Source organism: Gossypium arboreum, chromosome 8, assembly GCF_025698485.1.
Source record: "Gossypium arboreum isolate Shixiya-1 chromosome 8, ASM2569848v2, whole genome shotgun sequence".
Lineage (NCBI taxonomy): Eukaryota > Viridiplantae > Streptophyta > Magnoliopsida > Malvales > Malvaceae > Gossypium > Gossypium arboreum.
Window position 1 is genome coordinate 137,399,153 of NC_069077.1, and position 22,233 is coordinate 137,421,385.

Genomic DNA, 22,233 nt, shown 5'->3' on the forward strand with positions numbered 1-22,233 from the left:
TTTCAACATCATTGACTTTCGGATCGTTACAATAACTTTATGAATTGTGAGTTTAGATTATGTTAGGATTAAGTTGGAAAGTAGATAAAAGTGTTGGATTTTATTAAATCTGACTAAGTTATATAGTTGATTCATGACATCAGTGAATAAATTGAATAAATTGAAAGTTGTTAAGAAATTATGATATAGATTAAAAGTACAAGGTCCCTAATGAAGGAATGTGAAATCGGATTTTGATTCGATACTAAATATCGAGAAATATGGGCATTTGGATATTAAGACCTAATGAATAAAATAGAAATGGACAAACAAGGTAAGTTTTGGGGTCATTTTTGGGTCGTGGCAAACTTGAACAGTAGCAAGGACTTCTATCGGTAAACTTCTACTGATACAAGTATGTCAGAACAGGGTCCCTCCCCTGTTTTGACTTGTTTTGACCCCAGAGTCTTGAACTTGGTCCCGATTATCGTCGACTACCTAGAACTCAATTACAAAATGATTCTAAAGTATTTTAAATGATTTTCAAATGTTCATAAACCATATGAATGTAAAGTTTATTGTGATTGTGATTGTGATTTTGATTGATAATTGTGTTAATCATTTAAGAGAAGCTAGTTTGAGTTGCTTCAGCAACGAATGTGATGTATCATTTTTAGACCCGATGATCGGGTTGAGTATAGGGTACTACAAAGTCTGTGAAGATATTTGTATAATCCTTCTTTATCAACATGAAGGAAATGCCCCGTTGGAATGTCAAAACTTCATATTCTTCTAATTTAAAATAAAATAACATTTTTAAAAATTATATATTTTTAAATTAATTAATATCATTTCACATAGTTTTCGCAGCTGCCACTATAGCTGATAATTCAGCGACATTTCTTACAAACCGCTACTAAAATGGGTACATTTCGTGGCAATTCTTAGAACACGCTTTGTATAATTCTTCGACTATATGGCACCAGTGAATTTTGCATCGAAATATATAGACATGTGTTCTACACTGGTGAATAGCAACGTTTTTATTATAGCCATCGTGAAATTGTGTACATACAGTGGCCTTTTTATAGGTCTAACTCAATATAAAAGAATAAAGATGGGTGATTTATGTCGGTAATAATGACAGCCACTAAGGTATGTATATGTATGTAAAATGCAGTCCAATGGCTAAAAGCCAAAAATCATCCATTGCACAAAAAAGTTTTAAAAACGACAACACATTTTTTTTAATTCATTCTAATCTTAAACTCTGCTACAACAAAATTTATACTAAGATCCCATTGATTGACATTGCAAATGATTTAATTAGTGAAATTTGCAATGGTGGCATGTGGCTCACAAGCCTTAGCAGCCGGAACGGCTTCAACAGCTGGGTGTGGGTCAACCGGCTTGCAAAGCAGCTCTTCTGGGAGTTCACCAATTCCCTTCAAATAGAAAGTGTAGAAAATCTTAAAGGGGAAGACGATTTGGTGGAGCTTGACCTGACCGGAGACACCTTCAAAAATGCCAGACCCACCTTTAATAGCGAGATAGGAGTCCTGGTAAGTCAAGTAAGGTCCCTGCACCGCTATGTGACCGTAGTCTCCGAAGTAAAAACTGAAAATGGCCTCGTAGCGATCACCTTTCAGTTCGGGTTTATGCTCTATTAATATGCATATTCCTGATGTTATTCCTATCCGTTTCTCCAAATCTCCCCTATATATCTGTATTTATATATGTTCAAGATTAATTTCATAAAATGAATTCAGTGAAAATAGAAAAGGAAAGCTTACTTTGTTGCTAAAAGGGACAAGATCACCCAGTGAGTTCACAGATTTCTGACTCAAACGAAGGTAAGCTGGACTCCCACGATCTCTCTCATTCAACTCATACACATGTAGTTCTTGAACTTTTTCTGAAACAAGCACAAAAACCCAGAACTATTAATCAACAACATCAACCCAAAGTCACCAATCAATTGACGGGTTTGAATCAAGATTTACCCGGAGCTGAGTTATCAGATGGAATAGCCTGGCTTTTGCAAGTGAAACCTCGTTTGGGAGCTGAGAAAGTGTTGGAGTTTGATGTGAAAAGCTTGTGGGTTTGAGGTAAACAAGGGTTTTTGATGGGCTTGAAAGATGAAGCTGCAGGCAACAAGGAATGGCTGGGTGAAGTTGATCTGATTATCCCAGAAGAAATGGTGGATCTTAAAGCAGACATCCTGAGAGTGTGTTTGGAGAGAAAGAAAGTGGAGGAATTTGATGAGAAAATGAGCAAGTCTAGGAAGTAGATTTATACAGGAAAGTGGAATTGTTGGTGGACGGTGATTTTTGACACGTGGGCTTTTACCTTTTGGGTGTACCCAATGACGGTGCAACCATGAATAGTCAAAAGCAGTCTTCGATGTACAGCCGTTATCCCATGTGACGGAAGAACATTGTGCGTTAGATTTTGTATTATTGTACAATACACGTGAGTTTTATTATTTTCAATAAACATTTATTTAATTTGGACGGAATAAGGTTTTCTTTTTATATATTATGCATTTCTGTTTATTTTTATTTTTGGATTCGTAATTATTCTTTTTAATAATATGGTTTCAAAAATTTGAACCTATATATTTTTTTTAAGAATGTAATGTACTTTATCATTGTATATTATAGATAATCAATTTAGGTAGGATATTGTATGATATTAACACAATAAAAAATTATTTAAAATTTAAATATAAATTGTTTAAATTTAATTTTAATCTAAAATATATGTGCCTATTTTTATTTTTACACATATATATATATATATATATAAAATAATATACTACAATACTTGAAAATTAATCAAATTTGGGCATTGTCAAAATATGGTTATTGACTAATTAATTCTCCAAATGCATTTTTAGAAGTGCGAATTAAGGTGTCCAAATTATTTATTTATGTTCGAAAGTCTGTTAAAAAAATAGTGGATTTGAATAGAAATACGAGGTTCTAAAAATGAATTTGGGTAGGATTTAATGCCTGTTTTCTATATGGGCTGAGCCTTGGGCAAAATATTTTAGCTCGTGTCTAGTCTGACTTGAATATATTATATTATAAAAATATTAAATTAATTATATATGTTAAATAATAATTATATATTTATATTTATATTAAATCACTAACCTAATAACAATTAAATTCATTATCCAAAACTTAAAAAAAGAACTTATTCAACTAAATAACTCAAGAGTAAACTACCAAAATAGTCACTTTTGCTTCCCTCATGTTACACTTTAGTCATTTATGTTTGAAATGTTACGTTTTAGTCACTTACGTTAATATGTTGTAACATTTTAGTCACTGAGCCATTAATTATCGTTAACGGTAAGTTGACGTGGCACGTTCAATCATCATTTCAAACAAAAATTTTAGGTTAAATTATACAATTGGTCCCCATATTTTTTTGAGCAATTTATTTTTTTCTTTCATGTTCTTTTAACTTTTTTCCCTTTATTTTCTATTCTTTTCTGCTTCTACCTCTATTTTTCTCCCTTCTTCATCTCTTTTAAAGTAAAAGAAAAAAATTAAATTGCTCAAAATGAAAAAGATATAGGGACCAATTGTATAATTTAACCTAAAATTTTCATTTAAAATGATGATTTAACATGTCATGTTAGCTTTCCATTACGCTGTTAACAATAATTAACACTCAATGACTAAAATGTTACAACACGATAACATAAGTGACTAAAATGTAACTAGAGGGAAACAAAAGTGACTATTTTGTTAGTTTACCCATAACTCAACCCAAAATATAAAAATTAAAAATTTATATTTAATAAAATAAAATATTTATTATATTTATTTGTATTTTTAATATAATATAACATTTATTATATTTATGCTACTGTTTTTTAATATAAATAGTTTTTAACATGTTAAAATTTTTTTATTTTAGTATTTTGGTACATTTAATGCATTATATTTTTAAAAAATTATTTTTAAATTAAAAATTTTAAAAATTAAACATGGATGGATCAAAGTTAGATTCGAGTTTACCTTTCTTAAATTGAACCAATCTTAAAACAAAAAAATAAACTCATTTTTAGACTAAATCAAACCTAAACTTAAAAATTAGTCTTAATACATTATCCAAACCCGACCTATAATCATATCAAGTTGAGGTTTGTCCAATATGGATTTAAATTCTAAATTTTCCACCAATAACTCGAGGTTTGGATAAATGTGTCTTTTCCTTTCCATTTCCTCCTATAAATACTTCATTCATTTTGTTTTATTTTTTAAAATATTATCATTTTATATATATTTAAAGAATTAAATACATTAATTATTTTATATTATATAAATAAAATTATTTGTGTATGTAACATATTAAAATAAAATGATGCTATATCAATAATTGTATTAATAATTTATGAGAATAGGATCAAATCAAAATTATATGTATGAAATTGAACAAAAGTAAAATTCATGTATAAATTTACACATTAAACCAAAATTTATGTATGGTTTTGAGATTTATCCCTTATTAAATTTACTTTAAATTGTCATAGAATTAATTATTAAATCTTTTGGAATTTATTAATAGGAAATTGATTTAAAGGATGCCAATCTATATATGATTAATAAAATCGACAAGTTCTTTTTGATGCGGGTAAAAAGATCTTTGTAGTCTCTCTCAATTTCAAGCTTGAACAAATTGGTTCCTCTTAAAAAAATTTGAACAATTTAGTCCTTATTAATTTCGGAAATGAGTGATTAAAGACAAATAGTTTCAAAAAAAATAGCAAAATATGTATATCAAGAACTAAACTTGTTATTATATCAATCAAACTTATGTATAATTGACGAAAGACATTAACGCCATTATTAATTGTCTTTAATTGCTCACTTTCGAAATTGATAGGGATTAATTTGCTCCAATTTTTTTGAGATAGACTAATTTACTCAATTTCAAAATTGAGAAGGATTAAAGAAATCTTTACCAAGATTATTTTAATAATTTCCTTAATCAATTTTTTGTTGAATTGACTCGTTACACTAACTTAATCACTCATTCAAATAATAGTATAGATGTTGATTAAGTCTTTACTCAATTGGCATCGATAATATTGTCAGTGCAAGAAAACGTGAATTCAAGTGCGTTAAAATACATTATCTTCGTACTTCTAAGCATTGTATAAAAAACAATAGTATCGATAATAATTTAATTCTAGTTTTGTTTACTCATTCAGCAACATTAATTTCTTTCCATCATTTAGCCATTCATTGCCCAAAATATACGTCGACAGCTTTTCAAAGAGAAAAAGAAAAAAAAAAACTCCCCGTCCAAATAAACATATTTTTTAAAGGGTAAATTATAAAAGAGTACACTTAATTATAATTTTTTAATTATTTAATTATAAAAAATTATAAAATAGTTACTCAAGTATTTAATTTTGACTTTTTTTATTACCAGCTAGCTAACATAAAAAATGAAACGCCCAAAAATCTACGATAGTTAGGTAATAAAAAAAGACAAAATTAAATAATTGAGTGGTCATTTTGTAACTTTTCATATTTGGGTAATCAAAAAAGAAAAAAATTACTAATAGTCGAATTTTGTAACTTTTTATAGCTGAATGGTAAAAAAAAATTATAAAAAAAGACGTATTTATACCATATACGAAATCTAACGTACCATTCGGCCACAAAGGGAAAAGAAAAATCTAACGCACCATTTTCTTCTGTCACCTGTAATAACGGCTGTACATCGAAGACTCCTTTTGACTATTATGATTGCACCGTCATTGGGTACACCCAAAAGGTAAAAGCCCACGTGTCAAAAATACCGTCCACCAACAATTCCACTTTCCTGTATAAATCTAGTCCCTAGACTTGCTCATTTTTTCATCAAATTCCTCCACTTTCTTTCTCTCCAAACACACTGTCAGTATGTCTGCTTTAAGATCCACCATTTCTTCTGGGATAATCAGATCAACTTCTCCCACCCATTCCTTGCTGCCTGCAGCTTCATCTTTCAAGCCCATCAGAAACCCTTGTTTACCTCAAACCCACAAGCTTTTCACATCAAACTCCAACACTTTCTCAGCTCCCAAGCGAGGTTTCACTTGCAAAAGCCAGGCTATTCCATCTGATAACTCAGCTCCGGGTAAATCTTGATTCAAACCCGTCAATTGATTGGTGACTTTGGGTTGATGTTGTTGATTAATAGTTCTGGGTTTTTGTGCTTGTTTCAGAAAAAGTTCAAGAACTACATGTGTATGAGTTGAATGAGAGAGATCGTGGGAGTCCAGCTTACCTTCGTTTGAGTCAGAAATCTGTGAACTCACTGGGTGATCTTGTCCCTTTTAGCAACAAAGTAAGCTTTCTTTTTCTATTTTCACTGAATTCATTTTATGAAATTAATCTTGAACATATACAAAAACAGATATATAGGGGAGATTTGGAGAAACGGATAGGAATAACATCAGGGATATGCATATTAATAGAGCATAAACCCGAACTGAAAGGTGATCGCTACGAGGCCATCTTCAGCTTTTACTTCGGAGACTACGGTCACATAGCGGTGCAGGGACCTTACTTGACTTACCAGGACACGTATCTGGCTATTACTGGTGGGTCTGGCATTTTTGAAGGTGTCTCTGGTCAGGTTAAGCTCCACCAAATCGTCTTCCCCTTTAAGATTTTCTACACTTTCTATTTGAAGGGAATTGGTGAACTCCCAGCAGAGCTGCTTTGCAAGCCGGTTGACCCACACCCAGCTGTTGAAGCCGTTCCGGCTGCTAAGGCTTGTGAGCCACATGCCACCATTGCAAATTTCACTAATTAAATCATTTGCAATGTCAATGGGATCTTAGTATAAATTTTGTTGTAGCAGAGTTTAAGATTAGAATGAATTAAGGGAATAAATGTGTAGTCCTTTCTAAACTTTTTTGTGCAATGGATGATTTTTGGCTTTTAGCCTTTGGTCTGCATTTTACATACATATATACCTACCCTTAGTGGCTGTCATTATTACTGACATAAATCACCCATCCCTACACATTTTTTTTTTTTGAAATAAAAACGATTCTATACTAAATTACACAAAAAATTTAGGAGAAAATTTTAAAAAATTTTTTAGGGTGTCAAATAGTTGTAAATCTTCCTTATTTGACCTTTTTAAAATAATATACTGTATAATCATAATAGAATTTGAAATCTTTGAAACACTTTTATATATGATTTTTACATCTTTATTTTTAATTATATATATTTTGACAAAAAAAGTTTCCAACTATAATATATTGAATATTTTATTAATTAAATAGTAATTCACATGTGGCTTGCTTATTCATTCCCATCACCAGTTAGTATAATGTAACGAATGGCTACCTTAAAATTTTCAGATATCAACTTAAAAGAAAAATGATCCAAGTTTAGTGTATATTAAGCCATTAATTTATGTTTAATGGTACTAAAATCTTTGTTGTAAGTTTAATAGCACTACAACCAAGTATTAAACACAGATGAATTTATTTTATTTTATGTTTAATATTTTGGTTATATTATTATAAAACTCATAATAATGTTGTTTTTCAATAGAAACAAATACCATTTCAGCCTATAACTCCAAAAGGTTCAAACATTAACTCCTCTGAAATACAAATACTGAAAACTGACATGATTTTATCTAAATCGGTTTGAACAAAACAATATTTATGACAAACTACATCTGTAGATAAAAAGTGCACCTCGTCATCCATGTTTTCCGATGCTTTTAAAAAGCATCGATGACGAGGTGCACTTTTACCTTAACCTTAACCAAGTAAACTATTTCACTAAGTTTTTTAAGCATAATATTCAAGAAAAAATAACCCCTAAATCAATTATTTTGAATTGATCCTGTCGAAACATAACCGGAGTGCTCTGAACAATCCCAAGTGCCAAGAGCCAGTCCTAATATAGATATCTTCATCAAAATGCTGCAGGCTTCAGTGCCGAAGATTGTGCAAGCTGCTTTAGATCCCTATTGAATTTAGAGAAAATGAAGGAAATAATTTCAGGGGAACTGGTTTTAAATTTGTTTTAAGTGAGAATTGGCTTCAGAAAGGTCGCAAGTTGGATCATACCTGCACCGTGGTACGTTGCAGTCGGATACTTTGCAACTTCTGGAGTGCTTTCTCAGTATGAACCATATCTTCTTACAGTGTTTACAACCTCCAGCAGCTCTAACAGTGCACACTTTTGAATGGAAGAATAGCTTTTTCATAAGATGGCAATCGGGGTGGGAGCAGTGATCACATCCAGAGGCATGCAACAAAACTTCCAGCAGTTTCTGTTAACATGCATGCATGATTTTGACAAAATAAAATATCAGATTATGGACATTGAAAACCAGAATTTATTAGTATTTATGTGGAACAAACTTCCTACCGATAATCCCTTCTTAAGAGTCTCTCTATTCTCGGCTGAGGAATCGACAGCAGAAGGATGCAGAGACAACTTATGAACATGTAAGGAACAACCATGTCTGTGATAGCATGCAGCACAAACAAAAAAATCCGAACAGGTCTTGCATTGCCAGCACTGGTCTAGTGGTGTGTCTTTGTCACAAATACAGCAGGTAGTTTCAGCAAGCAATGATGTTGGATTGTGAAGGTAATATAGGATCATCATCGAGGAATGCTTGGCCCGACGAAGCGTGTCGAACTGATAGTTGTTCTTCTGACAGAACAACAAAAATCTATACCTATTTTCAAATAAACCACTATCCATGCTGGCATCATTATCATTGGTATCATAAGGAACATCCACCATGATCTGTAAAAAGACACACAGTTGTACTTAATTTAGATATATGCATTAAATATTGCAAATTCTTAGTAATTAAGGTAAAAACAAATGGTTAAAAACCGGAATTTACCCTAGAGAGTGAATGTTTTTCCCCATTGCATGAAGTGTGAGTGGAATACTTGTAGATATATTGCTCTGCATCATGGCACCTGGAAGATGGCATGAATTAAATAGACCAATGCATAAAACATACATCACTAGAAGCAGCGCAAATAGCAAAGCTGGAAAGAGTATGATAACATTTTGAGAATGCTAAATATATTTAAAGAACGAAAATAAACAAACACAGACCACAGCAACAGAATTGCCACAATCATATACTTTGATGCTTCAGTTTTAATATGTATCCCAAGATTCCATTGAAAAAACTTAAGGCATATCATATTATAGGTTTATATTATCACATATCATATTATAGGTTTATATTATCAAATTTACTGCCAGACAGTGAATAACCATCTAAAAGTTAGTGGTTCAGGCTACTAGCCTACTAATAACTTGATGCCTAAATGGAGCTCTGAGGAGGAAATACAGTGCCACCCAGAAGTCAACAAGAAAAAAATGCATAAACACTGACAGAGCATATTCTAATAAATAAGAGGATAAAGAATGATTACCTTCCACAAAGCTGAAAGCTTTTACACATACGGCAAAACCATCGCCATCCATCTAATATGGCTCTATGGCAGCATACGCAGACAAACTGCAGATGGGCAATGATGAAGTCCTCCTTCATAGGTAAAATATTTTGGCCCAGCTAACAAAGCAGGAAGAAAAGAAATGAAATAATTAGTGACGATCATAGTTGCATAAGAAAAGAATTCAATAGAAAGATATACAAAAAGATTTAAAATAGTATGTTTTCATAATAGAAACTATCACAATGATTTAATTACAATTTTCCTTCATGTAATTCCAGTCTGCTTTAAGAAATAGAAAAAAAAAAATAAGGCTCTTTTCATAACATGAAGGAAAGTGGACAAAGAATGTGCCAAAAACCATATGAGAGTAAAAACTAAAGGATGGTTTGTAAATTTTTACCTTCTGCATCAGCAGAATATCCTTAGTGGCATGACCAGAAGGATTTGTGTGTCCCATGGCTTTCAATGTTCTTTTTGACACAATTTTCTTGTTCTTTTTTGAGTCTTGTCCACTTGCTTTCTCGATATGCTTTATCACATCCTCAGCAGCACCAGACCAATAGTCGCCATCAAAATATGGCAAATTAGCTGCTGTCACCTTGGAGTTGTATCGCCCGGTGGAGAAAAATTGATCATATAAGTTAGTCAAACCAACCACTATGCCCATTTTAGCAGCTTTCAGTAGCATGGTCTTATGCCTGCACTCACATAAAAGCTGCTGTCAAGATATATATGCAAACAAGGAAACACATACAAACAGATACAAAGCAACATGCACACACATAAAGACATGCATGTATAAGAGATATGTGACAGGGAGAGAGAGAGAGAGAGAGAGAGAGAGAGAGAGAGAGAGAGAGACCACTGCCTCAGCTTATCAGACTTCGGTATTTTCTGAATCTCTGGGTGGAAATAGAAGATATAATCTTCTCCTTTCTTAGGTGGACAGGCCCATATGTAGCATGTTGCAAAACCCCGTTTCTTGCAGTAATCAAGGTATCCTATCTAAAAATGGAAACAGAACAGAAAAGCAAGAAACAATCTCAGTATCCAACTATAACAACTAATGAAATTTGAAAAGCTACAATAATTAGAGCAGAAAACTATATATTATACCATTATTTCATGATAAACAACAGTTCGAAGAGGTTCTCCACTAGCAGCAGCAGTTTCTGTTTCGGGCCTAAAATACTTAACAGAATCAAGATATGAGATATAAACGCAGCGTTGATTTGGTTGACTGCATTCTGCACCAAACTCTTGGGTGTACATGATAAAAAGGCATACATCTGCCCCATCAATCTTCTGAAACAGAAGAATAACCTGAAAACAGAAAAATGATCATGGTAAAGTGAAAATGACAAGAATCTAGAGAATGATCCAAAAAGAAGCAAATTATAGCTAAAGGAAAACAAACACCGTTCTCATTAAGACAGTTTGGTAGAAATCAATCTTTTAAGAGACCTCAAGGTCAGGGCTGCATGTTAAAATTTGGGAATAGCAAGTTACCTTCAAAACATATAATAATTTCAAAAGATATCTTACCTTTGACTTGTATGGAAATTCAGTAGGGTAATTCCCATCCTTAAGTATATCTAAAAGCTTCTCATTCACTTTTACAAGTTTCTGAGCAGATAACACCTCTCTGACAACAAGACCTTCTACTTCAGGAACCTAGTGAATAATAGAACATCATACTGTCAATGAAACAGCTAAATTAAGTACGAATAACATCGTGCAACATAGAAAAGATGTAGTGGTCAAAAATGAAAACCTCACTGCTGAAAATGAAAACAAAAAGTGCTTAGGAATGAAACACAAGCAAAAGGGCAAGGGAAGAAGAAAAAAAAAATAGAAATGCCTAAAACTATTGGTTTACATGAATAAATTCATATTCGAACGAGTATATGTGTAAATATATTTCACCTTCTAATATTAATGTAAGTTTTAAAATGGGCATCTAACCTTAAACCAACTTAGCAATAGGTGGATCTTTCCAACCTTCCAATATTAATAGAAATCCAACCTTTGATTCATGACCGATAACAAGAGAACGATTTTATGTACATTAGTACCAAACAATGCTGCTACAAAAATGAGTACATTACACATACTTTCAATCTTACCTCATCAATGCTCATTCCTGTAGCCTTTGCTTTCTCTTCTCTGTTTTTCTGAAGACACCTAAACAGTCTTTGCTCTAAGTGGTCACTAAGCATGGTTGGCGGCAGATCTTTTGCACCGAAAACAGTCTTCACCAACGGGGGCTTATGTTCTCCATTTTCAATTTCTTCTAAGCAGCATTTTGGGCAAAGGAAACAATCTTTTTTCTCCTTATTTTTTTTCTCATTAAAGAGAGCACATATCTGGTGTTGCCAAGATTTACATTTATCACACTGAACCCACTGCAAGAACACAACATTACCAAGTGAGTCTTTCATCAGTTTGAAATTCATAGAGTAAATACTGTGGATTAGCCTGCCTACCCATTCTTCTGCTTCCTCGTCATTGATCTTTTTAATCAGCTTTGCCTTGGAAACCAATATCCCAGAACTTGTAATACTCTCAGACCGAGATAACTTGTAGCATGAGGAACAAAGACAATATCTGATACCATCTACTTCAGGAATGCTGTAATACTTTGCACTGTGTCTGATACGAGCACAACATGATGAACAGTATATTGGTGCAGGAGCAAGTGAAAGCTTATCTGCTCCACACAACTGGCATGAATTCTTACTGTCGACATTGACTCTTCTGTTTGCCCCTTCTTTCTTTCCAAGATCCTATTTTAATAAGAGAAGACAATGTCAATGCACCTTCCCAAGCAAATGCAAAGTCCATGCCTTTGTAAAATGGGTATCAGCAGCTATTATAATATGACAACCAACTTCAGGAAGATAAAATACTCCGAAAAATATTAACACAACAAAAACCAGCTACTGCCAAAATGATTTAACAGACTCGTGCAGCTCTTATGCAGATTTGTTAAAGGAAAGGGTTTGATTAAAAAGGTTCATACTTCATTATATAAAATGCATGAAGCAATGGATTATGGAAAATTAAGAGAAACCACTATGACAGCAAGCAGAAAATGGCAGCTACCTACTGCCCTGACCCACCCATTTCAAACTTGTATGGAAGGAATTTTCAAATGTTTCAGGGGTTTCAAAAGAGACAAATTGGCATGATGTTAGATGCATGCTGACAGGCACTTTAGTTGAGGTGTGGCTGCATATGTTATAAAGTTATTTATGCGCCTATCTACTATATTATTTACTCCAATGAGATGTTAGAATGTGTGTAATTATGCATATCCTTCAATAGCAAAAGTTCTATCCTATCCATATTTACTCAAGTTAAAGCATTCTAAGAGCAATTTTAAGTAGATGATTAAAGTAGGATATCCACTAATCAAGACAGCACAAAATGGAAAATAAATCAATAAACAACAATGAAAGCACAAACCTGATCAATACACTCTCTAAGACTTGATATATGCTCCTTTATTTGCTGTGCAGTGAAATTTTCTATTAAGGACACACCTCCTTGTTTTAGACTCTCCAACTTTATTTCCTTTCCATCATTTGATTCTTGGGCAATGAGCTCAGTTTTTGTTGCTAGCTCTGCCTGGGTGGAATTAGCCCTGGCTTCTGTTTCTCCCTCTTCACAACCAGCTGCAAGTTCTTCAGAGAAGCTGGGGAAAGCATTGATTTCCAAATTGTTAAAGTGGTCTCTTGAATTATCTGCATTGTCAGTAACATTTATGAAGCCAATATCCTCTTCTCTATGACTGCCAACAGGATCAGTTTCCACCACTTTATAACCAGCGATAGCCACCTCTGGAGGACCGGGAAAACTTTCTGCCACATCTTTACCCATCTCTTTAGCATTTGAAGAATCTTCTATAAGCTTTGACATCAATTGAACGTTCTCCTCCTTCATATTCATATCTATCTCTTTAGCACTTGTAGAATCTTCTATAAGCTTTGGTATGAGTTTGATGTTCTCCTCCTCCATACTGATCTCTTTAGCACTTGGAGAATCTTCCATAAGCTTTGATATCAATTCGATGCTCCACTCCTCCATATTATGACCCATCTCTTTAGGACTTGTAGAATCTTCTATAGGCTTTGGTAACAATTCAATGTTCATCTCCAAAGTCTTATCCATCTCTTTAGCACTTGTAGGCAATTCAGTGTTCACCTCCATATTCATACCCATCCTGTTGGCAATTGTAGAACCATCTAAAAGCTTTGGTAGCAATTCAACGCCCACCTCCGTAACCTCAGAATTATAAGATACAGGAGATTCTGAAAACTGCTCCGAGGTTGGCAGCTCAGCATAACTTGGTTGAACATTCGATGGAGCCATTGTATAAAACATACCATGACAAGGAAAGCTGGGAGCGGTAGGCTTTTCCAGTTTCAAACGTTTCAGCATAGGTTGCATGGCTTCTGAACTACCATATGTGGGCTGGCCAGAGTCTCCACTACCAGTAACTCTTAGAAGACCTCCTTCTACATGCTCAAAGTCAGGACGAAATGTATCAACGACAGCATTATACCAAACAGTGTTGCAAATGTCACATCCAGCATCATGACAACCATCATAATGGGATGCAAGTGAGAAGAATTTGGTGCATCTACAGACATATTGACAGCAGACAGTCGAATGCATATAGTTGGCAAAATAAGCCGGAGCATCATTCCCCGACAATGCCGCTGAATTCTTGTACTGGATATAAGCAAGTAAAACCTTCCGTTGGATAGCTCGATTCAACCGATTAGTAGCATCTGCCAGCGGTTCTTGTAAATAAGGCGGAGGAAGATAACCATGGTTCGCAGCTTGTTCAGTTACGGGACAAAAGAATTGATTCTGTCCGGCAAAAGGAAATCTAGCATCAGCCACAGCTAGGTCATAATATGTCGAATTCGACATTCTCGGTCTGACGGGAAGCCATTTATTAGGAACCATCTCACCCCCAACTTGCAGTCCAAGTTGGAGGACACCTTATTTCCAATCAGAATTCTACAATGTGAATATTACCAAAGTATCAGATATTCAGATTATCACAAACAAACAAAGAAAACACTTGGTTACTGAACAAAGTTTCAATTACAAGTTAACCTTTTTTACGAAGCAAATTGGTAATTAGATATAATAGAAACCCCAAACTATAAAAGTTTATACAAAACTAAAAAAAAAAAATCATTTAGGGTTTCAAATGGCGGCGGAGTAAATGATAACAGTCCCGCTTTTTGCTAATCGATATCAATAAGAAAAAGTTTACTCCTAAGTAGAACGAAAACAGAAAATCAAATATGGAAGTGAAGCAGAAAATTCAAAATCCCATTACTCAAGTAGAAATCTTCAAGTTAAATTTAGTATTTCGGAGATTACCTTATCTAACTTTGTCTTCTATGGAAACTTGGAAAGCAAGAAAGAGAAGGAGAAAATATGAGGAAGAGAAATATGAAGCTAGTTGAATTAAATTTACGTAGTTTATGATTTTATAGTAAAATTTGAGGTGATATTTTTCATTTAATATTTATTTATATTATTTTTATGAGGTTATTTTGTAATTATAATATTTTGAATAAATCACTTTTATACAATTAAATAATAATGTAAATGTTTTTATAATTTTTTAGAAAGGAATGTTTTGTAATTTTATATGTTTTATTTGTTGCATTGCAAAAGATATATTTATATTTGTTAATATGCCATTAAATAATAATTTTATATTTAATATTTTTGAAAAAATAAGTTTATATTTAATAATTAAAATGGTAATCATTTCTTATTTGGTAAAACAAGTAATGGAGAGGATCTCAATCAGAAAAGAAATCTCGTTTTTGTAACGTTCATCGCCGAATATTTTAAATTATTGGTTCCAATTCAATTGGTCGGTTCGATTTTAATTAAATTAATTATTTAAAAGTCAAAAAATTTAAAAACAGATAAAATTAATTCAATCAATTTTTAGTCTAACTTAACGGTTCGAATGGTTCATTCAAAACTCAATTCAAATATATATTTGTCAGTTCATCCCGTTACAAGTATATATTATATTTATAATATATAAAATTTTATTAAAGAGATAAATATCAAAACTATACATTAACTTTGGCCTAATGTATAATTTTAGTTAAGAAATTTTGATTTGATCCAATTCTCACAAATTATTAACACAATTACAAATATAGCATCACTTTATTTTTATATATTGCATATATAAATAACTAATTCATCCAATATAAAAATAATTTAATGTATTTATTTCTTTAAATATATATGATTGAATCAAATTAAAGTTTCATGGATACGTTTGAACCACGATCAAAATTTCATGTGTATAATTGCACCAAATCAAAGTTTATGTATCAAATTGCACATTGAATCAAAACTCATGTGTAATTTTGAGATTTATCCCAATTTTAAATAATTTTAATTTTAATTTTAATATATTTTTGTCAAACCTCAAAGAATAAGCGAGTGTTTTCCAAAACATAAAGAAGATAAGTGAAATTTTTTTTTATCAAACTTCAAGGATTGAATACTTTTTCTTAATAAAATTTACAATAATCTATATAAAGAGAAGAGATCTACTCATACTAATGTAAAACTATAGTACTTTTACGCATGTGCATAATTTTGTATGAGTACTATTTATACAATTTGACCATTGCATTTTATGTTGTAGATTATACGTGTTTAATTTTGAATAAATTAAAATGTTTAATTATATTTTATATAAAAAATTATGATCATTAGATATACTAGAAGCTCTATTATATGTGTATGCAAGTGGAAACCACATATTTAGAATACAAATGTGTATTTAAAATAACATATAATAAATAATAAAATATATGGTTTGAAATTAATTACTAATAATAACATATAAAATATGTACGGTATTAAAATAAAAAATAGATTAAATTATAAGTAAAATGAAATTTAAAAATACGAGTACATCATATTAAGAATACTAAATGAATACAATTATTTATCAGCGTTGTCATCAATCCTAAGTTGGTGTTAAGTTCATTTGTGACACAATCTCAATCAATAATATTATTAATACTAGATTTTATCACGTCGGGTGAATGAAAATATTTTATATTAAAACTATAGTTATAAAAACATATTAACAAATGATTATTAGTGTAGTGGCAAGGGTTTTCAGATAACACAATGTTCTTAATAAAATTAAAATGTTTAAATAAATCAAAAAGTAAATTACATATGTAACAGTTTGTCCAGCGAAGACTCAATATCAAGTTATTGTTTGGCATTTAAGTCGGTTAAGTTAATGGTAGAATTAAGTAAAGTATTCGTTTTGGCGGAGTAGTACACTCTATGGGATTCACCATCTAGCAAACTCAAAATCTGACAAACTCCGGGGCCAGTTATTAGTGCCGTTTGGAGTGCAACATGAGAGCAACTACTGGGGAAGGTGTTGAACAAGTTTAGGGGTAGTCGGATCAAGATGAGATGGTTGGAAGACAACTTCCAAACTATCGAGGCTTCTGTGAGTGACATTGAAAAGTAACAATTCGCACGCTCATTCATCTTAAGGTTGCTCAAGGGTCTGCTAATGCCAGATAAATCTCGCAATCTGGTACATTTAAGGTGGCTACTATGACTAGCTGACTTGAAAGAACCGCGATGGCTTAGTTGGGGATCAATAGTGTTGACGACATTGTACCAAGAAATGTGTCAAGCGACGATATTGGATAAAGTTAAAATCGACGGTTGCATGCTCCTCCTTCAATCGTGGGCATGGTATCAACTACCATTTTTACACCCCTGAGTGGAACTCCCTTACGAATTCCCACTCGTCATATAGTAAAATTCATTTGATAATATCATTATTGTTTTTATTTTTCATTGTTATAATTTTGAAATAACATATTATTTGAATAGGTTACATGGATTGATAATATCATTTGGTAAAATTCATTTGATAATATCATTTCTCACACTAGAGTTGGCAACATCTTCGGATTACATGGATTGATTCAGGTATAATGACAAGTTGTATCTATTGTCGGCTTCAGAAAGGAGTAGACAACGTGGTCGTAAGAAGCCAAGACGGGGCCCATCAATCCTAGGTCGGGAGAAGATATCGCGGTGGAATCAACATTTGCTCCATCCGTACCGGAGAACTCAATTGTCGTGCAACCTCGCAATATGGTTCATTTATTTTTTCTTCTAACCCAATTTTTTTGTCATAAACATCACAACACGCACACTCATTCTCCGCATCATCCCCTTCAGCTCCAATTTATTTTACACGCACAACTCAAGGTCCAAATTGACGATAATTATACCATCTCGGGTTGAAATATAACTAAGGCTTCAAGTTTACAAAGGTTATACTGTCAACGGATGACATATAATCAGGGTCATAGTTGACGGTGCTAATGCGAGCACCAGAACGAGTTTCTTCTCATCAGAGAAGCATACTTCATAAAACTCAAACATAAGCATATGAGGAAGGAAAACGCAAGGGGCCTTCCAATATAATCAAGTAATTCATATTGTCCATCTTCATCTAAGGCAGTGACCTTGTTAGTATAATCTGTTACACCCCTAATGTTGTCATAGGTTATAATAACAGGGTCACCTCATTCGATGGTGATGGATAAGACGCATTACTTGATTATACTGAAACGTCATTATGTTTTTCTTCCTCGTACTTATGTTTAAGTTTTATAAAGCATCCTTTTCTGATAAGAAGAAATCATTGTCATGCCTGCATAATCACTATCAACTATAGCCCCATTTATGCTCCATCCCTTGATAGCATAACCTTTGTAAATTTGAAGCCCTAGTTACACTTCAACCTTAAACTGTATAATCACCGCCAACTGAGACCTTGAGTTGCAACGCGATCCGACTTCCCAAGTGATGGCTCCATACTCATATGGCAAACGAAATTTGTCGGTCACCCAATTTCATGGCACCACCGTAAATTCAAACATTCCTTAAAACTATAACTTGTCTATCTCAAACACAGAGAAAAAAAAATCTACAAACTTTTAATTTCCAATCGCAAGAAAAAAAAAGAAAAAATTATTTTTTACCAGAGTAAAAACGTGCCCTATAAGACTCATTTTTATTCTCTCTCCTGAAAACACATCTTGTAAGATGTGTTTTTACTGCCACGTCCGTGAAAACACAGCCTATAAGATGCGTTTTTAGGAGAGAGAATTAAAACATCGTAGATCGATAAATTTTTAGAAAATCGACATAGTTTCTCAATTATTTTTTTCAGCATTTTTTTTAAGTTAACCTATCTATATAGGTAAATGTGACATATTTTAATGATATCATAGATATGTTAGATGGATTTGGAATTTTACTTGTATTACGAGTATAATTATATTAATAAATTTAACGAAAAGATTATTAAAATATTACTCATGAAAAAGATTTTACACAAATATAAGTGAATCACTTCTCAATAATATATATTTATAGGGTGAGATCCACCTACACTAATGCAAATTTCAAATTGTTTTACATGTGTTTGTAACTTTTTGTACAATTAATATTTTAACAATATGATAATTTTTCATGTTATATTTACTTTAGTAATATATGTCAAGTAGTCTCAATTGATATAATATATCATACTAATTTTAAACTTCAAGTGCATGATAAAGTTAAAATATATCGTTAGTCCCTATACTATAATAAAATTTAAAATTTAATCTTTGTATTTAAAAATTTAAAATTTAAGTCTTCCTAATTTTTTAATTTAAAATCTCAATCCAATCATTAAAACCATAAATATTTTTTGGGGTTCAAATTTTGTCAACTTGAAATTTTGATTTGCCTATCATCATATGACATGGCATACAAAATTGATAGAGAATAAACATGTTAAATTGAAAAAAACTACCAATGAGGCAAATATCATATGATTGGACTAAGATTTTAAATTGAAAAAGTAGGACTTTTGAAGTACAAGGACCAAATCTTAAATTCTATACAAATACAGGGACTAATAGCACATTTTGCCTGCACGATAACTATATATATATATAGTCTCTTCCTTCTCTTACCGCCAAGCATGGCGATAATGGCAGCTAACGCTCTACTCTCCCTCTCCATATGCTTCATCTCTTTCATGTTTCTCTCCATCCAAACAGTGGTTTCTTCATCAACAGATTCATTCGTCTTTGGAGGTTGTTCTCAACAAAAATACACACCCAACTCACCCTTCGAGTCCAATCTCAACTCACTATTCACTTCCCTAGTTAACTCAGCCACTTACTCCACCTACAACACCTACACCATCATAGGCTCAAGTCCCCAAGACGTTGTTTACGGCCTTTACCAATGCCGCGGCGACCTTTCTATGCCGGATTGCGCCACCTGCGTCGCCCGTGCAATCACCAAAGCTGGCTCCTATTGCCCGTCCGCATGCGGTGGCGCGGTTCAGCTGCAAGGTTGCTACGTCAAGTACGACAACGCTACCTTCCTAGGAGTCCAGGATAAGAACGTGGTGTTCAAGAAGTGTGGGCCGTCGGTGGAGTACGACAAGGAATCGGAGATCGTGGGCCGTCGAGATGCGGTGATGAATGGGTTGATGAACGGCGGTGGGTCATTCAGAGTGGGCGGGTCAGGGGATGTCCAGGGTTTGGCTCAATGCGTGGGGGACCTTAACGCTGACGATTGTCGGGATTGTTTATCGGAAGCAATCGGACGGTTGAAAACAGAATGTAGAGCAGCGGCGTACGGCGATTTGTACTTGGGCAAGTGTTATGCTAGGTTCTCCACTTTTGGGGCCTGGGATAATTTAGCTAAAAGACATAATTCGCCATTTTCATTGGTTTTTTGGCTGCTAATGCCATTGTTGTCTTCCTCATTTTTTTTGCTTCCTTAACAAAGGTGGTGGACTGAAATGGTAAAACACTAAACTTTTTACTTTTGGCTAAAATCATAAGAATGCCCCCTTTAACTTTTTTACTTTATTTAGATAAGTCCTTATTTTAATTTTAATGTTGAATTTGGTATTTGAATTTTTTTTTTCAATTCTGTACATGATTCACTTTGGTACTTGAGTTTTCTTTTATCCCAATTAAGTCTTTGTGTTTGGCTTCAACGTTCAATTTGATACTTATACTTTTTTTTGTCCCAATTAAGTAGTTATATTTTTTTACTAAAGCACGTTTGTCAAACATTTATTAGGTTACATGATACCGTTTGGTCTAGCTGCAAAATAAACATTAAAACCAGACTCATCTATCAAAATGGAAAAAAGAAATAGTCAGGCCAGACTCTAGGGTCGTCTGGATGTGCGGCCACCCAAGGTCCAAGGCTGAAATGGATCTAAAATATTATTTTTTAGTTTTTAAGGGCCCAAAAGATTTTTTAAAATTTTTTAAAAAAAATTACTAACCTTTAAAGGGCCCCAAAAGAATTAAAGTTTTAAGGGCCCAAAATTGTTTTTACTAACTTGTAAGGGACCTAAACAAAATTTTTCTAACTTTTAAGGAAGCTAAATCTCATTTTATTATTTTATCTAGGTCCAAAAATGCCAAGAATGAGCCTGAAAATACTTAAATACCAAATTGGACATTAAAATTAAATTTAAATATTAAATAATATATTAATCCAAAAAAATCTTCTAGTAAAATTGAATTGATTTGGTTTGTGGCTTTGGCCCTACTAAAATTCAAAGATTCAAAGGATTTAAAGAAATAAATGATTGTTCCAATGCAATGCAGTAGGTAAACAATATTCCAAGAAATTCCAGAAGAAGAAAGGCAGAGTTGATTTTACTTTATTTCATGAAAGGTTGCTGTCTTCAAAAAGTGTCCATTATGAAGAAATAAAGGAGAATAAAGGGGCACTCTTCCCTTCCACTTAACAAAGCTGTCTTGTCTTAATGTGAGAAAACAATGGGATATTATTCTTTTTTGTAAAGGTGGTGGTGCATAAATGGTGTTTCTTCTTTCTTTTTTTCTTCTTTCAAATGGTGTTTCTTTTTTGTGATTTTTTTATGTGAATGTCGTTCATCTTTTCCTTATACTCCAAGTTTTCTTCCTTAATCATTCCTACTAGGCTTACTTCACAGGTGATTTCATAACAACTCATATCATTGATTTGAATTTAAAGAATTATATATATATATATATTAGAATTGTGTGACCTAAATCTCATCACTTGTTAAATAAATAAAATACGATAGTAAAATAATGGGATCTCTGGCTCTCGCAGTATGGATCATGCCGCACAAATAGTATCCGTATAGAACTACATTTCTTTTATTTGACATTGATTAGAATAAAGTTTTTTTAACCATTAAATAGATGCAGGCGAAATTCCTTTTGTATCATGTGTTTTTCAACATTGGTAATTTTCTTCTCCTCTACCCGTAACTTTTTCCCAAAAGGATTTTCACGTAAAATCTGTGTTCTTGTTTTTCTTAATTTTTGCAATCATTCTATTGTCATTATCAACGTCTTTTATAGCAATATATATACGAAGTGATTTCATAACAATCCATGGATTCGAATTGTAATAATTATTTATACATATAGGGAGTGATTTCATAAAATTAATGTTGTGTAGGGATTGTCTATTTATGTTGTGTGCATAGTCAATAGGCTAAACACAGGGTTACTTTTTATATTATTTTAACCATTATTTAAGTCTACACTTTAAAGTTTAACTAACCGTTTAATTTAAAATTTTGTCTAATTTATGAAAATGTTTAGATAAAATATTAAATCTAAAAAATGAGTTTAGAGTTAAAA

At 32.6% G+C, this 22,233-nt stretch overlaps 4 protein-coding genes across 4 annotated transcripts; 2 read left to right on the forward strand and 2 right to left on the reverse strand.

Annotated features, from left to right (window-relative positions):
- Positions 1-1,201: 1,201 nt before the first annotated feature.
- Positions 1,202-2,268, reverse strand: LOC108469716 (allene oxide cyclase, chloroplastic-like). Its single transcript, XM_017770718.2, has 3 exons — positions 1,983-2,268; positions 1,773-1,894; positions 1,202-1,703 (listed from the first exon to the last, which is right to left on the reverse strand). The coding sequence occupies exons 1-3, from the start codon at positions 2,197-2,199 to the stop codon at positions 1,302-1,304; spliced, it is 741 nt and encodes a 246-aa protein (XP_017626207.1). The 5' UTR covers positions 2,200-2,268; the 3' UTR covers positions 1,202-1,301.
- Positions 2,269-5,838: 3,570 nt separating this feature from the next.
- Positions 5,839-6,938, forward strand: LOC108469715 (allene oxide cyclase, chloroplastic-like). The gene is made up of 3 exons (XM_017770717.2): positions 5,839-6,126; positions 6,215-6,336; positions 6,406-6,938. Exons 1-3 carry the CDS (start codon positions 5,910-5,912, stop codon positions 6,805-6,807), a joined length of 741 nt encoding a protein of 246 aa, XP_017626206.1. The 5' UTR covers positions 5,839-5,909; the 3' UTR covers positions 6,808-6,938.
- Positions 6,939-7,934: 996 nt separating this feature from the next.
- LOC108468468 (histone acetyltransferase HAC12-like) lies at positions 7,935-14,986 on the reverse strand. Its single transcript, XM_017769350.2, has 13 exons — positions 14,858-14,986; positions 12,923-14,485; positions 11,941-12,240; positions 11,581-11,859; positions 11,000-11,128; positions 10,571-10,777; positions 10,317-10,459; positions 9,855-10,152; positions 9,431-9,570; positions 8,884-8,962; positions 8,394-8,780; positions 8,090-8,295; positions 7,935-7,986 (listed from the first exon to the last, which is right to left on the reverse strand). The coding sequence occupies exons 2-13, from the start codon at positions 14,429-14,431 to the stop codon at positions 7,935-7,937; spliced, it is 3,729 nt and encodes a 1,242-aa protein (XP_017624839.2). The 5' UTR covers positions 14,432-14,485; positions 14,858-14,986.
- Positions 14,987-19,534: 4,548 nt separating this feature from the next.
- Positions 19,535-20,420, forward strand: LOC108469714 (plasmodesmata-located protein 7-like). Its single transcript, XM_017770716.2, has one exon. It carries the CDS (start codon positions 19,542-19,544, stop codon positions 20,355-20,357), a length of 816 nt encoding a protein of 271 aa, XP_017626205.1. The 5' UTR covers positions 19,535-19,541; the 3' UTR covers positions 20,358-20,420.
- Positions 20,421-22,233: the final 1,813 nt, after the last annotated feature.